Source organism: Schistocerca serialis, chromosome 3, assembly GCF_023864345.2.
Source record: "Schistocerca serialis cubense isolate TAMUIC-IGC-003099 chromosome 3, iqSchSeri2.2, whole genome shotgun sequence".
NCBI lineage: Eukaryota > Metazoa > Arthropoda > Insecta > Orthoptera > Acrididae > Schistocerca > Schistocerca serialis.
The window spans coordinates 1,088,838,720-1,088,854,963 of NC_064640.1; the positions used below are offsets into that span (position 1 = coordinate 1,088,838,720).

At 38.3% G+C, this 16,244-nt stretch overlaps 1 protein-coding gene across 1 annotated transcript in view; it reads left to right on the top strand.

Moving 5' to 3' along the window:
* The window catches only part of LOC126471395 (molybdenum cofactor biosynthesis protein 1-like), an 86,998-nt gene extending 77,608 nt beyond the window's left edge, over positions 1-9,390 (top strand). The window contains exon 7 of the mRNA XM_050099520.1: positions 9,311-9,390. Within this exon, the coding sequence (XP_049955477.1) occupies positions 9,311-9,366 (56 nt within the window). The 3' untranslated portion in view covers positions 9,367-9,390. The remainder of the gene's footprint in view (positions 1-9,310) is intronic.
* Positions 9,391-16,244: the final 6,854 nt, after the last annotated feature.

The following is a 16,244-nucleotide window of genomic DNA, read 5'->3' on the forward strand; positions in this document are numbered from 1 at the left end:
CTTGTTTGTTTCTCCTAAAACAGGCCAAACATTGTTGTGATATGTCCATTCTCATGCGTTTTTGACCCAGCGTCAAGAGTCGCGGCACCCATCTTGTGAATACCTTTCAGATACATCTGGCAAGCGTGAGCAATTTCATGCCCTCTAAATTGGTGATCCTCCTTGATCATTATGCGCACTTTTGCAATGATTTATAGAGTAGTGACTCATCTTGGCTGACCTATTCATGGATGATCATCATCTAAGCTCTCCTGACCAAATTTAAATTCATTTATCCACTTGGCAACAGTTGAAGACAAAGGAGCAGATTCCCCTGGTGTATTCTGGAAATCGGCATGAATGTCCTTCACTTTCATACCTTTCTTTATGAAGTAATTAATCACTGCTTGAATCTCGACCCCCCCCCCCCCCCCCCCCCCCCAACCCCCGTGTACTGTCACGTCTTTGCAGATCACTACACAGGAACAACAACAGAGCCGTGTCACTGCCACAGCTCTCTTCCAAGAGCACTGACATGGCACGTGTTTACAGGCAACAGTCCAACGAATATCATGTGAACAACTTGTGCTAGCGCTGGCCTCTTGTGGTGATTGCTGTTAGGTGTCTTTGTGCTATTGTCAAATGACGGTATGTTTATATGATTCTCTTGCATGAATGATTTCTTGAATGCAAAATTTAAAACATTTATCTCCTACTGCCACACCAGACTGGTCAAGTGACTTGATGGAAAACTTTGACTCACTTAGTGATTTTACATAGGACAATAATTTCCCCTGCTTCTCAGCCAGATCTTTTGCTGAGGTATGACAGTGGTAGTAACCTTTCCTTGTTGGCATTTGGCATTCTCTTTTGAACTAAGAGTGCAGTAGCTTTTCCTTCCTCAGTATTTTCTGAATTTCATTGTTAAACCACAGTGGCTGTTTTGCATCCATAATTCGTTTACTAGGTACAGACTTGTTGAGAGTGCAATTCACGAACTATTTAAGCTTTGACCATAATCTCTCTACGTCCATCTTAATGGATCTAAGTGATGTCAGTTCTGTCTAAGTGAGATGCTAACATCTGCTTATCTGCTCTTTCTGGCATGAACATTTTCCTAGCTTTCTTGACTGATTTATTAATTTTTGTAATCTTAGTTGTTATGATGTTATCATGATTATTAATCCCCATCTCTATGCTGAAGTCATTGATGATATGTGGCCCGTTTGTAACTACAAGGTCTAAGATATTTCCATTGCATGTGGCGTGCCAAACTAGGTGCCCAAGACAATTTTCGAAAAGCACATTCAAAAGTGCTTCACAAGATTGACTGCACCCCCTGTAATAAAGGCATAGGCTACCATCTATACTCAGTAGGCTAAATTCACCTCCAACCAGTATTGCATGATCTAGGTATTTACATGCTACTGTCTGTAGACTTTCTTTGAATGGCTCCAAAACTGTCATAGCAGAACCGGGTGGCTGATTAAAACATCCATTAATTAACGTGATTTCACATAGACTTGTTATAGGCAACCAGATAACTTCACTGTCACAATCAGCTTTGACCTCAATAGAGACAATGGACACTCCCTCTCCTACAGTGTCTAACCTGCCTTTCCGATATACATTCCATTAATCACTAAATATGTCAGAGCTTTCTACTCTGGGCTTCAGCCAGCTCTCAGTCTCTGAGAATAATTTGAGTTGGAGACTTCCCTGGATGGCAGTAAATTCGGAAACTGTGTTACAAGTACTTTGACAACTGATAAAATTTTGACAATCTACACTGGAGTGAATTCAAAAGATAAACCTCAACCAACATTGAATGTATCTTGGTGATAAAGAGCCAAAATAAATAAATTGATGATTTTATTCCATTTCATCTGATTGAATGAAACACACACAGCATAACTACTCAGAAAACAACTATAGTGCGGATTACATTTACTATCATACATGTAGCACTCTGAGAACATTTCACCTTGTCATAGTAGTCCTGTGTTTTGTAACTAGGCAGTGCTTCATTTCACAAAGCGAAAGGAATGGCTTGTGTAAAAAAAAAAAAAAAAAAAAAAAAAAAAGAAGAGGAAATAGTGGTTGCTGGTGTTTTTAACACTATCATTCAATTTAGTTCCTATTGTGAACTTTGCAGCTGGGATATGTAAATGCTCTGAGACTGCTATTGATAATATCTTTATGAACAAATCTAGGGGAAAAACATCATATCACAAAACCAATAGTAAATGGACTATCTGATCACGACATGCAGCATCTTGTGTTAAATGTTGAAACTTGTCAGGATAAAAAAATATTAAATCTGAGTACAGGAGGATAATGAATAAGCCAGAAATTGAGGAATCCAGGAAATTGCTCAAAGACATGAACTGTAGAGATATTTACCTGACTCAAATGGAAAATACAAAGCATTTATTAATAAAGTTACCTCCTCTTTTAAAAATTGTTTTCCCCTAAAGGTAACTCAAATCACACAGAAAAGTCAAAAGATAAACCATGGATTACACAAGGAATAAAGATATCATGTGGGGCAAAAAGGAGACTGTATCTACTATCTAGGAACATTTCTGATATTAGCATTGTAATGCATTACAAAGAATACTGCAAAATATTGAATCAAGTAATCCAGAAATCGAAGTAGCTTTATTAAGAGAAAAAGATAATTGTATCGGGCAACAAAATAAGAACTGTATGGGATATAGTGAAGACAGAGAGAAGTGGGGCCAAAAAGGAAGTGGAACAGATAGCTCTAAAAGTAAATGAGACTTTGGTAACAAGTGCATGTAGTGTTGTAAATCTCTTAAGCAACACTTAATTTTTGTTACTGACAGCTCGGGGTTATCAGGTTTGGTGAATGGTGCAATGGAGTATCTGGGATCAGTCTTTGAAGAACATCGTGTAGAACCTATTCGAGGAACTTTGAATTCCAACCATTGCTTCTCAGTATACTTACTCCTTAATGAAATTTGTTGCAAGTTATATATCTATATTTCCAACAAATAGCTCAATACATATTATCAATACTAGGAATAAGAAAAATCTACATAAAGACCTAAAATCACTTATGTTGGTCCAAAAGGGGGTCCAATATTCAGGAACACACATTTTCAATAAATTACCAGCAACCATTAAAAACTTGGTTTCAGATAAAGCACAGTTTAAACAGAGTTTGAATGACTTTTTGATAGGCAATGCCTTCTACTGTATAGATGAATATCCTAACAGAGACTGTTAGGCCAGCGTAAGTATAAATATGTTAGATTTAAGTTTTGACAGCACTTGGTTGCAACAGTCAATATTAGGTATTTTGTGTATGCTAAATTTATTAATAGTGCATAACAATGTTTCATTCTGACAGCGTATTAATTCTGTAAATATTAGCTTTCCCAGTTTACTGTATTGTATTCACCTATTTTGACAATCTCGTGACAAATGATCAGGGTAGTATTCATTATATTAAAATGTTTTGTGTTATACATTCTGACATGTTCCACACCCTCGAGAATCATCTCATTTTTTCGGTGTATGTAACGAAAACTGAATCAAATCAAATCCAATCACCATCTCTCGTCATGTAATAACTTCACTTCTTCTTCTTTTCTTGTCATCTCCTGTTTTTCCTGTACTCGTCCATCTCCTCCTCATGTTTTCCCCCTTTATTCTATTTGTGTTGTTCTCAATCCCCTATTTCTTCTGCATCGAAAGCCTTTTATTTTTATTTATTTATTTTTTTTATCGAGGTGAGTCTCTATGGACTGCGTGGTAACAACCGACTTCACTCTAGTGTCCAGGTCTTGTACTTGCTCCAGCTTTGACTTCCTGCCAGTATCTTCTGAGTCCCTCCAAGAAGTGCCTTTTTATGCCCTTCAGATAATGGTCCTCACTGTCTTTCGGATGTTGATGCCATGTTAAAACCTTGGTAGTTGGTCACCAATCTTCTAAATTTGTTCCTTTCAGGAATTTCTCTCTGAGACACCAATCTGCTTAAGATCTTTTTCACATTCTTTGAACCATCTCGGCCTCGTTTTCTTAGATAGGATGAAACTCTGTATTCTTTTTGTTAGTCGATCACCGTCCATTTTCATGAGATGACCATAAAATAACAATCATTTCTTCGTAATGGCTGCTGTGATAGGTTCTGTCTTGCTGCACGAGTCCTCATTTGCTCTCATTCGCCATTGTCCATCGACCCATCTATTACCTTAGGATTTTCCTTAATATCCTACACTCACGCTTTTCCAGCCGCTCAGCTTGACCTTGTCTATTCGTGGTCAAAGTTTTGGATGCTTATAAGCCCTCAGGTTTTACAACTGTATTATAATGTTGGAACTTGGCCCATATACTCATAGACTTTTTGTTATAAGTATTCTTTGTCAGTTGGTATGCTTGGTCTAACTTCCTCATCCCGACAATTGCTTCTTCTTTTAATCCATTCTCCTGGTGGATGACTTCACCGAGATACCTGAAATTCTTAACTCATCCGATTTTTTCCCAGGTTGGTTATCATCCATTCAGGTCCGTTACAGATGTTCATCATATATTTTGTCTTTTGAATAGAGATCCGGAGTCTAACTTTTTTCAGCAATTTCTGACAGCCTATTTATCTTGTTGACTGCTGACTCTATGTTGTTAGCAAAAATGGCCAGGGCAGCCGCAAAATCTAAGCAGTCAATGCACACCCCTTTGTTCTTAGGACCAAGTCTGAACCACTCTTCATTTGTTTCTTCTTGGGCTAATAACTTTCTCCACTCTCGAATGACCTTTTCCAAGACACAATTGAAAAGGAGAGGTATAGTCCATCTCCTCGTTCTATGTCCGTTCTGGTTGTAAAGGGTTCAGATACCTCACCCATAAATTTAATTTTTGACACTGTGTTAGTAAGAGTTTGTTTGATCAGCTTTCTTGATGTATTATCCATCCCAAACTTTTCCAAAATATTCATTAATGCCTGTCAGTCGATGGAGTTATATACTTTTTGAAAATCAACAAACATGACCACATAGTTATTTCTTCCAGTTTTTTGGACCTGATGATGTTCTTCAGGCTAAAGATCTGTTCTGCGCAAGAATCGCCCTTTCGGAAACCAGCTTGATAGTCCCCAATCAGTTGGTTACAATGACCTTCTATTCTATTCTGTATCACTTTGGAGAGAATCTTATATGGAACAGATACTAATGAGGTACCCCTATAGTTATTGACATTCAATTTATCACCTTTTTTGTGTAGACGATGGATTAAAGCTGACTGCCATTCAGTTGGTATCATCCCAGCTCTCCAGATCTCCTCAAAAAGTTGGACTAGTATATCTAGAGTTTCATTATTTGCCAGCTTCAGTAGTTCCACCACTATTGAATCCTCTCCAGCTGCCTTATTATTCTTAAAGTTGTTGATGATCTCTTTGGTCTCCTCTTTACTAGATGGAGATGAGGGGTAGTTTGTGGATTGGGGCACATACACGGAATCTTTCTTTTGGTTCATCACAATTAAGTAGGTTTTCAAAGTAACAAGACATGATCTTGCAGTTTTCTTTGTTGGTCAGGCCGAGTGTGGTGTGCGTACTGTAAGACCTTCAGTACACACACCATCAGATTATTTGACTTGTTGCTCTAACGAAGTAAGCGAGTGTCAGCAATATGTCTCGTGGTCTTATCATGGTGTGTTTATCTTCTGCCATTAGGTCAGATGATAGAAATGCCACTTGCACGCTTAGAGTAGCAGATTGACGGTGACCAACTTTAAACAGAACTTGATTAATTTTCACACACATTTATTAAAATAATAACAAATATAAAAATTACTTAACTTGGTTCTGGATGCTATTTACAATTGACAATCTGAAGTTCTTTGGGATTGGTACGTTAATCTTAGTCTCACATATATCTCAGATACTTGACAAAAGTGTCTATACATTTATCTTCATGGCTATGTACAGGAATATGGTAATCTTATTAGGCGCAGACTGAATCTTGACTATGGACTGGTACAGACAATTGTAGAACTCGACAGACTGGTACAGACTAATGCAGACTGGTACAGACTAATGCAGACTGGTACAGACTGGTGCAGACAAATGCAGACTGACTGATCGAAGGTCTTTACACTCGTTATAATACCTCGCACGTTCATGTATCACTGCGCGAGTGTTATGCGCAAGGAGAAAATGTTCTATGTTAGCAGAAATCTCATTGGCTGCGCTACATATTAATAAGTGGATCGGCGGAAGCAGAATTTGGTCCGTCTCTATGGGAGCGCCATCTCATAGTGCGGAGATGGACGAGCGCTGCGCCTGCGCTGTTGTGCTTAGCGGGGCGCACTCTAGTGGGCAATTTGTGTACGCGCTGAATATGCGGAACTATGTACACAACACTGAGCTTTCCATTTTCGTCTCTAAAACAAAAACTAGGGGCTTGGTATCCTTTCAAATTCGATTTGAACGTCTGATAGAAGTCTCTGACATTGTTTATCTGAAAACGCTGATCGATCTGTTCTAACTGCGGTTTCTCATGCAATTGCTTAGACCTTCATAGAGTTCTGGCTGCATATTTTCGAACTTCATGGAATACATCAAAATCATCAGGTCTCCTGGTAGAGTTCCACTTTTTCCATGCACTTGCTGTTTGGGCCACCACCTCGCCACAAACCTCATTCCTGATTCCTCTTTTTAGCTGTCAGGATTGTAGTATTAGCTGCTTGTTGGATCATGGAGGCAATGTCTGCCCATTTATGGGATTCAACTGTCAGTTACTGGTGGCATTGTTCCAATATGTTTTGATTGATTTTGAGCTTCGCAATATCATATTTATGAATTTTATTTCCGGTTTTCACGGTCTTATTGAGAGGGATGAAATTAATTTTGATCTTGGAGAGGTGATGATCCTTTTAAATTCAGTATTTTATCTGTAAAAAGGTTTCTTTCTATTATTTCTGATTGTTTTATGTTGTTTCTTTCTTATTTCTGTAATCCATGCTATCATTGATTCCTTCTTCCAGAACTACTCATTCAGTATAGGTCTCTAAAAAAAGATTAATCTTCTTTTAGCCATTACTTCTGATATTTTCTCAAAATTTTTGTAGATCTCCTCATTACTTCTCATTTTCCAGCCATCTGTAGCTTGTATTGCAACCATTATTTTCTAATAATCCTCCTTTGAGGATCCTCTGTTCTGTCCAGCTTATAGTTCATCATTAGGCATCCTCATCCATATAAACATCCTGGTCATACCACTGTGGGATAGTGTTTTAGTTTTGTTTTTTTAGTTGTGCATTTCTTGTTGTAAATATCCTTTGTCAAACGATTTGCTCTCTCCAGTTTGCTGACTCTTGCATCTACTGTTAATTCTTCTAGTCCATTTTGTTGTACAGTTTGTCCAATATATTTAAATTTACTTACTAATGCTATTTTACATTTTTGTTTTTCTAAGAATGTTGATGCATTGTTTGAAATTGTCATCAATGTTGTTTTTTCAGCTGAAATTTTGGGACCAGCTCTCTTTGCTATTTCTTCCAAAAGATTTCTTTCAATAACTGTCTGTCAGATTTTTTGAAAGTATATCAGAATCATCTGCAGAAGCCAGGCAGTTTACCTTAATTCCACTTGTTATTCGTCCTAAAATTATTGGTTCAATTTTGTGATTTTTTTTTTCTCCAAATTCCAGATACTTTCTATTTTTTCTAGAATGTAGTGTTACAGTAAAGGTGATAAACTGTCCCCTTGTCTAACACCAGATTTATTTCAAATGGTTGAGATACTTCTCCCATAAATTTAGCTTCAGTCATCCTATTTGCTATTGTTTTGAGGATTATGTTTGCTTTAACACAAAATTCTTTGATGATTTTACCTATAGTTTCTCTGCCTACCAAATCAAATGTTTTCTTGAAACCAATACATGATACTATTATAGGTTTGGTTATTAGCAGTCTGTGGAGGATTATCGATTTTCTAATAAACATCTGCTCTGTGCAGGGTCTTCCCTTTCTAGAGCTCCTCGAGATTCTCCCAGTTATTTGTCTAAAGTTTCTACAACTCTGTCCAGAGAATTTTTGATAATATTTTGTATACCACTGGCAGAAGTGAGGCATCTCTGCCATTGTTGACATTTTGTGTGTCCCCTTTTTTCCATAGCTGTGGATTAATGCTTTCCATAATCTCTTCAGCTTTCCAAATGTTCTCAAACAGCAGTTGTAGATCATTTGTGTGTTCTGACTATTTCAATAATTTTGCTGTAGTGGAGTCTTCATTTGTTGCTTTGAAGTTTTGGAAGATTTGATGGCTTCATGAATTTATTGCTCTGTTAGTGGAAAATCTTCCTCCAGATGTTGTGGGACTGCTATTATATATTGCTACAATGTGCTGTTATTATTGTTGTTGTTGTTGTTGTTGTTGTTGTTGTTTGGTTGCCTGTTCTTCAGCACTTTCTTTCTGTTTCGTTTATCTATTTGCCGCCATTTTAGCCCATTTACCGGTATTTTCAGCTTGTTCTTTACTTATTTGACCTTTTGGTGGCTCCTCTTGAAGAGATCTTATTTCTCGTCATTTAAAATTACATCATCTGCTGCTCTTTCGCAACTGAATTTCATCATGTCCATCTTCCTTGACTCAAGATCCTGAATTTTCATCCTTAATTCTTGAACAGTCTCATTTCTCTTTTTACGTTTTCCAGATGAAGAAACTTTTGGTCCTCAAAGCTAAGATTAGTATCAGTTTTTTTATTTGTTTCTGCCTATGGCTGCTATATCTCTTTAGTTAGAATATTTTCTCTCTCTGTATTTGATTATAGTCTAAATCTGAATATTTTTATAAGTACATTTGTTGCTGTAGCATTGAGTAAAATAAATTGTATTGCACTGCCTGTAGCATGTAGCACCATTTTGACTGTTAGTCCTCTTGCTGTGCAAAAAGTAGCTTTGATGATTACTTAATGCAAGTATTTTGTAAGAGCTGTGGAACGGTTAGTATCTGTTTATATTTTTCTGATTAATTCAAGCTCGTCAATGCACATCCTGTGTTAAGGAAATATTTGAACTGAATTTACTGTGTGTTAAATATAAGCAGTGGATCCATTGCGGTAGTCTTTTTGGTAGAAATATGTCAAGGTGAACAAAACAGGAGATGGTGAAGGAAGAGAGGGAAAAGATCAACATTTGCTTCTCATCAGCAATATAACTGGGTTGCAACATTCAGTGAAAATTATCTGTGACAGGAAGTTGTCAGAAATACATTTTTTGAAGAAAATTTATGTTTGTATAAGCATTTATTAAATTTAAAAAGTTAGATTTCATCTGTTAATACAAAAGATAATGTTTTGCATTGCAGGCATGATGAACCTGTCAAAGATGAAGAATCGGCCAATGATTCTTATTGGAGGATAACAGTATGTATAACTTAAACTTGAGATTCTTGAAAATAAAGCTAGTCAGTATTTCTTAACAGTACTGATTTAAATATATCTAAAAGATCGCTGTTACCTAAATGAAAGTTGACGAGCAAAGTCTTAGTGGACATTTGTATAAAATTGTCATAGGTGTTATTTACAAGAAGAGTAAATAGTTTCAATAGGAATGTGGTGAGACATTTAACAAATGTCATGACCACACATTAATAGGACCTTATAACACTACCATTATGATATTAGTATGCTTTTACGTAAATAACAGAAACCCTGTCTCTATGTTGCCACGTATAACCCTCTTACTAAAATTTAGTTTAGTTTCCAAATAAAATACACTATGGAAGGATAGTCCTGTTTATAGGAAAAGATAATCAATAGAGTTATCCTTCTTACAGGATTTACCATGTGTTGCGTCTAATGGACTATTCACTTCTTTTCCTAAGATCTTACCCAGTGGCTAGATAGGAACACAGTATGAATAATAATATACTGAAGCTAGGACAACTCATTTCCAAGTTCATTTAGTGATTTAAAACATGTACTTAATGGTCACCAACCTATCCTGGCAATGAAATAGTGAGGTATTGGAGAAGCAGAAATGTGAATTTTGCCTACTTTCTTGCTACTGTTTAGTTTGGCTCTTCAAATAAATTACCCCACTTAAACAATTTTGGGCTACATCTTTATACATTATGTTTTTAAAAAAGAAAAAACCCAGTAGATAACTTCAAGGAAGGTAAAAAAAAATTAGCCGGGGTGGGGGGGACTACCTTTAGAAAAGCACTTTCCATAATCAAGAAACTTAAATACTTAGACACTAAAGCACACACTTTTTAACTGAACATTTCACTTAAAGAAAACCTCTTTCTTGGTGGAATTTACTTTCAGAAGACATTATTCTTTGAACTAATTCTGTATAGCCATCTAACAGGTTCTAGTAACTTGGCTTCACTCTGATTGAATTTTATGTAAGCAAACCATAACACTTTGCAATAGTTAAGAAAACATTTTTATTATTTACACTAAAGCAATTTAAATGGTGCCTCTTTATATTAACTTGGCACTTCATAAGTCTGTAAAACAGGACACTCGGATTAATCAAACACCAGGAAGGAACCCTATACAGATGTATGATTAGGATGAAATAACAGGGTGAGCCACTTTCCGTAAAGTTCAAGAATGATTATTAAAACACAGTTTAAATTAATGGTTCATGCTGTACAAAGGTAAAAATAGAAAAAAATCTTATCTGGTGGCTGTAGGCTTGGGTGTGGCGAACAGTTATGATGGCTACACTACCCACACTACGGCCTGCAAGTTTCTTGCTGTACGGGCTCAATTTATCTTCTTGGCTTCATTCAGTTTTACATACAGTAGCTCAACAACTCGCAGCTATGCTGTAAGCTGTTTGCAGTCTTCAACCGAGGCATTTTTATGAAAATTTGCAGGCAAAGCTTCTGCTCCACAAAGGAGTTACCTCAATCACTGCTGCCTTCAGACTGTGTGACTTACTTCCCGAACTTGCTCAAGGTAGCACGCCAATTCGCCTTTCGCACCTTTTCCACTCGCCACAGCCATTTTCGTTTCAAACAAAAGCACACTGGCTTTTACATAACACCTATTTCTTACATTGTTCAAAAGCATGACCATTTCTTAAATTGTCAAATTTACAACAACATGAACAATTTATACACACACATATTTTTAAATACAAAATGTTATCAAAACATTATTTAGACACTTGGTATCCTTTGTAGAGGACTTGGGCAGGTTTGTCCCATCCTAGTACACATTATTTTGTTACTACCCTTCAGATATTCCATTTAGCTACATCTACAATAATTCCCAATGTTCTGCCTTTTGAGGTGTCCAGTGTGGGTTGCTCTCCACTTCCTGGGTGTATTGTATCGAGTTACCTTTTTCAAATTTCCATGAGGGTTTATCAATGTATTTTGTAACTGATATTTCAGCACCAATGATAACTTTTGTGAGCCAATGTACACTCCTTGAAAAATGTTTCAGTACTACTATTGAGTGATTCAGTGGTAATTTGTTCTCATCAGTGGAAAAGATGGATGGGTCAGGTTTTGTATCAGTTTCCATCTGCCTGCCCAAAACGTTTTAAATTCCTTGGCATCAAACTTAGATAATTTCTTGTGTGTTGATCCATTCGAACAATGGTTCTCTATTTTTGTCTCTATTTATGTATCTCCGGGTTGTGTTTTGGAATTAAAATCTTAAACATATACGTGCTGTCTAGTTGCTGTGTGTAAGACTAGTGTCAGACACTTTCCGTTAGGTGATTTGTGGACTGATGTAATAACCAGGCCTTTGAGTTTTATCCTAATTACTTCTACATCACTAATTTTCTGACAGCTTAAGCCAGCATAATCCAAGAGCTGTTTCTTTCTTCATTTATTGTGGATGCACCTAACAATTGAGAGGAGTATTGATATTGCTTTATATTGCGTAATCTTGCATGTAGCTGCTGAATTATCACCTAAATGCATTTCCTATAGAGCTATAATACTGATGGCATGCTCATCATTTAATTTGTTTTGGTAACTGCATTTGTCACTTGTTAATCCTACATTAATTTGCATAATATGGACACCTTGCCTGATAATTTTTGACTGTAAGCTCTGAGAAGTGCTGGACCATCTTTTGTGTAGAGTTTTTGCTGTCTGCTCCTGCAGTCACACAGCCTTGGTGCACCATCTCGGGGGTTGTCTACATGCCCCACAACAGTCTTTTTGGTGTCCAGTGTGAATGATTCACTGGTAAATATCCTGTCCCATACACTTTTGTTTGTAGACAATACTTCTGTGTTAGCTGAAAATAGAAACCCTGGGCCCGGAAGCAGTAGTCTCAGTACCTCAGAGAATTAGTTTCAGGTAAAGTATATGGATCTAACATATCTAAAATGCACATGGTTTAATTTGGAAACCACACAAACACCCAAATGTACACACCTGCAGTAGCTGCAGGGGGGGGGGGGGGGGGCAGAGTGATTGGAGAAGACAGTACATGGTCTGAATGGGAAAAGATTGGTGGGTACAGAAGATAGAAGGGAAAAGGTAAAGTGATACAGTGGGAAAAAAATTAGCAGAGGTTTCGGTCAGGTGGATGGCACTAGATGTGCAGGAGAGACAATTTCCACCTGCATAGTTCAGAAAAACTTGCACTGGAAGGGAATATCCAAATGGTATGTCTAGTGAAGCAGTTGTTCAAGTGGTGTACAGCCTCTTGGCAACTGGAATGTGAAGTCTCTGGTTTGCCACAGTTTGGTGCTAGACATTACTGCGAGTGAACAGTTGGTTACTTGTCATCCCTACATGGAAAATTTTATGGTAATTGCAGCATAGCAGATTTTTAACAGGTTGCTTTTGCACATGATCGTGCCTTTTATATGGTGGGAGATGCCTGCGACTGGACTGCTGTAGGAGGTGGTGGGTGGATTTGTGGGACAGGTCTTGCACCTGGGTCACTCACAGGATTAGTGGCGGACAAGTATGTTCTTTAGATTGTGCGGGCTGTGGAACACTACTTTGCAGGACATTGACCGTGAAACACAGAGATTGCATCGGGATTGAATAGAATAGGCACTATGCCCACTTAAGTACAAGAAGAGTGAATCTTTTAAGATTTTGTGCTTTGAGTGGCTCCTGGGTGACCAGTATTAGATTCATATACACCAGTGCAGGTTTACTGTATCCCTTGGACTTTCAGATTGACATGGAACACAGAAATTGCATCGGGGCTGAATACAAAAGGCAGAATGCTGACTTAAACACAAGAAGAGTGAATCTTCTAAGAGTTAGTGCTTTGAGCGGCTCCTGGGAGACCAGTATTAGATTCTGTTTCACCAGTGCAGGTTTGCTGAATCCCTTGGACCTTCACATTGACAATGAGACACAGAAATTGCATGGGGATTGAATACAAATGGCACAATGCCGACTTAAGTACAAGAAGAGTGAATCTTCTAAGAGTTTCTGCTTTGTACAGATCCTGGGAGGCCAGTATGAGATTGCGATGCACCAGTGCAGGTCTGCAGAATCCCTTGGACGTTCACATTGACCATGAAACTCCGAAATTGCATCGTGATTGAATACAATAGGCTCTATGCCGACTTATGTACAAGAAGAGTGAATCTTCTAAGAGTTTGTGCTTTGAGCGACTCCTGGGGGTAAAGTATTAGATTCCAATGCACCAGTGCAGGTTTACTGTAAACCTTGGACCTTCACATTGACCATGAAACAGAGAAAATGCATCGGGATCGAATACAAAATTCACAATGCCGACTTAAGTACAAGAAGAGTGAAAGTTCTAAGATTTTGTGTTTTGAGCTGCTCCTGGCAGACCAGTATTAGATTCTGATGCACCAGTGCAGGATTACTGTGTCCCTTGGACTTTCACAGTGACCGTGTAACACAGAAATTGCATTGGGATTGAATACAAATGGCACATTTACGACTTAAGTACAAGAACAGTGAAATGTCTATGAGTTTGTAGTTTGAGCGTCTCCTGGGAGACTAGTATTAGATTCCGATGCACCAGTGCAGATTTACTGAATCTCTTGGACCTTCACATTGACCATGAGACACAGAAATTGCATCGTGATTGAATAAAACAGGCACACTGCCGACTTAAGTACAAGAAGAGTGAATCTTCTAAGAGTTTGTGCTTTGAGCGGCTCCTGGGAGACCAGTAATAGATTTCGATTCACCAGTGAAGGTTTACTGTATCCCTTGGACCGTAACATTGACCATGAAATACAGAAATTGCATGGGGATTGAATACAAATGGCACAATGCCGACTTAAGTACAAGAAGAGTGAATCTTCTAAGAGTTTCTGCTTTGAGCGGCTCCTGGGAGACCAGTATTAAATTCTGATGCACCAGTGCAGTTTTACTGAATCCCTTGGACCTTAACATTGAGCATGAAACACAGATATTGCATCGTGATTGAATACAAAAGATAGAATGAAGACTTAAGTACAAGAAGAGTGAATCTTCTAAGAGTTTGTGCTTTGAGTGGTTCCAGGGAGACCAGTATTAGATTTCGCTGCATCAGTGCAGGTTTACTGTATCCCTTGGACCTTCATATTGACCGTAAAACACAGAAATTGCATCGGGATTGAATACAAAGGCACAATGCCGACTTAAGTACAAGTAGAGTGAATATTCTATGAGTTTGTACTTCGAGCGGCTCCTGGGAGACCAGTATTAGATTCTGATGCACCAGTCCAGGTTTACTGTATCCCTTGGACATTCACACTGATCATGAAACTCAGAAATTGCATCGTGATTGAATACAAAAGGCACAATGCCGACTTAAGTACAAGAAGAGTGAATCTTCTAAGAGTTGGTGCTTTGAGCGGCTACTGGGGGTTAAGTATTAGATTCCGATGGACCAGTGCAGCTTTACTGTAAACCTTGGATTTTCACATTGACCATGAAACACAGAAATGCATCGGGATTGAATACAAAAGGCACAATGCCGACTTAAGTACAAGAAGAGTGAATCTTCTACGAGTTCGTGTTTTGAGCTGCTCCTGGTAGACCAGTATTAGATTCCGATGCACCAGTGGAGATTTACTGAACCCATTGGACCTTCACATTGACCATGAGACACAGAAATTGCATCGTGATTGAAAAAAAATGCCGACTTAAGTACACGAAGAGTGAATCTTCAAGAGTATGTGCTTTGAGTGGCTCCTGGGGGTTATGTATGTGATTCCGATGCACCAGTGCAGGTTTACTGTATACCTTGGACCTTTGCATTGACTGTGAAACACAGAAACTACATCGGGATTGAACACAAAAGGCACAATGCCGACTTAAGTACAAGACGAGTGAATCTTCTAAGATTTGTGCTTTGAGGGGCTCCTGGGATACCACTATTAGATTCCGATGCACCAGTGCAGATTTTCTGTATCTCTTGGACCATCACACTGACCAAGAAACACAGAAATTGGTTCAGGATGCAATACAAAAGGCACAATACCGACTTAAGTACAGGAATAGTGAATCTTCTAAGAATTTGTGCTTTGAGCGGCTCCTGGGAGACCAGTATTAGATTCCAATGAATCGGTGCAGATTTACTGTAGTGCTTGGACATTCACATTGTCCATGAGACACAGAGAATGCATCCGGATTGAATGCAAAAGGCACAGTGCCGACTTAAGAACAAGACGAGTGAACCTTGTAAAAGATTCTGCATTGAGCGTCTCCTGGGAGACCAGTATTAGATTCCGATGGACCAGTGCAGGTTTACTGAATCCCTTGGACCTTCATATTGACCATGAGACACAGAAATTGCATCGTGATTGAATAAAAAACGCCGACTTAAGTACAAGAAGAGTGAATCTTCAAGAGTTTGTGCTTTGAGTGGCTCCTGGGTGTTACGTATGAGATTCCGATGCACCAGTGCAGGTTTACTGTGTACCTTGGACCTTCACATTGACCATGAAATACAGAAAATGCATCGGGATTGAATGCAAAAGACAGAATGCCGCCTTAAGTACAAGAAGAGTGAATCTTCTACGACTTTGTGCTTTGAGCGGCTCCTAGGAGACCAGTATTAGAATCCGATGCACTATTCTAGCTTTACTGTATCTCTTGGACCTTCACATTGACCATGAAATACAGAAATTGCATTGGGATTGAATACAAAAGGCACAATGCTGAGTTAAATACAAGAAGATTGAATCTTCTAAGAGTTTGTGCTTTCAGCGGCTGCTGGGAGACCAGTATCAGATTCTGATTCACCAGTGCTGGTGAACTGTATCCCTTGGACTTTCACATTGACCATGAAACACAGAAATTGCATTGGGATTGATAACAAAAGGGACAATGC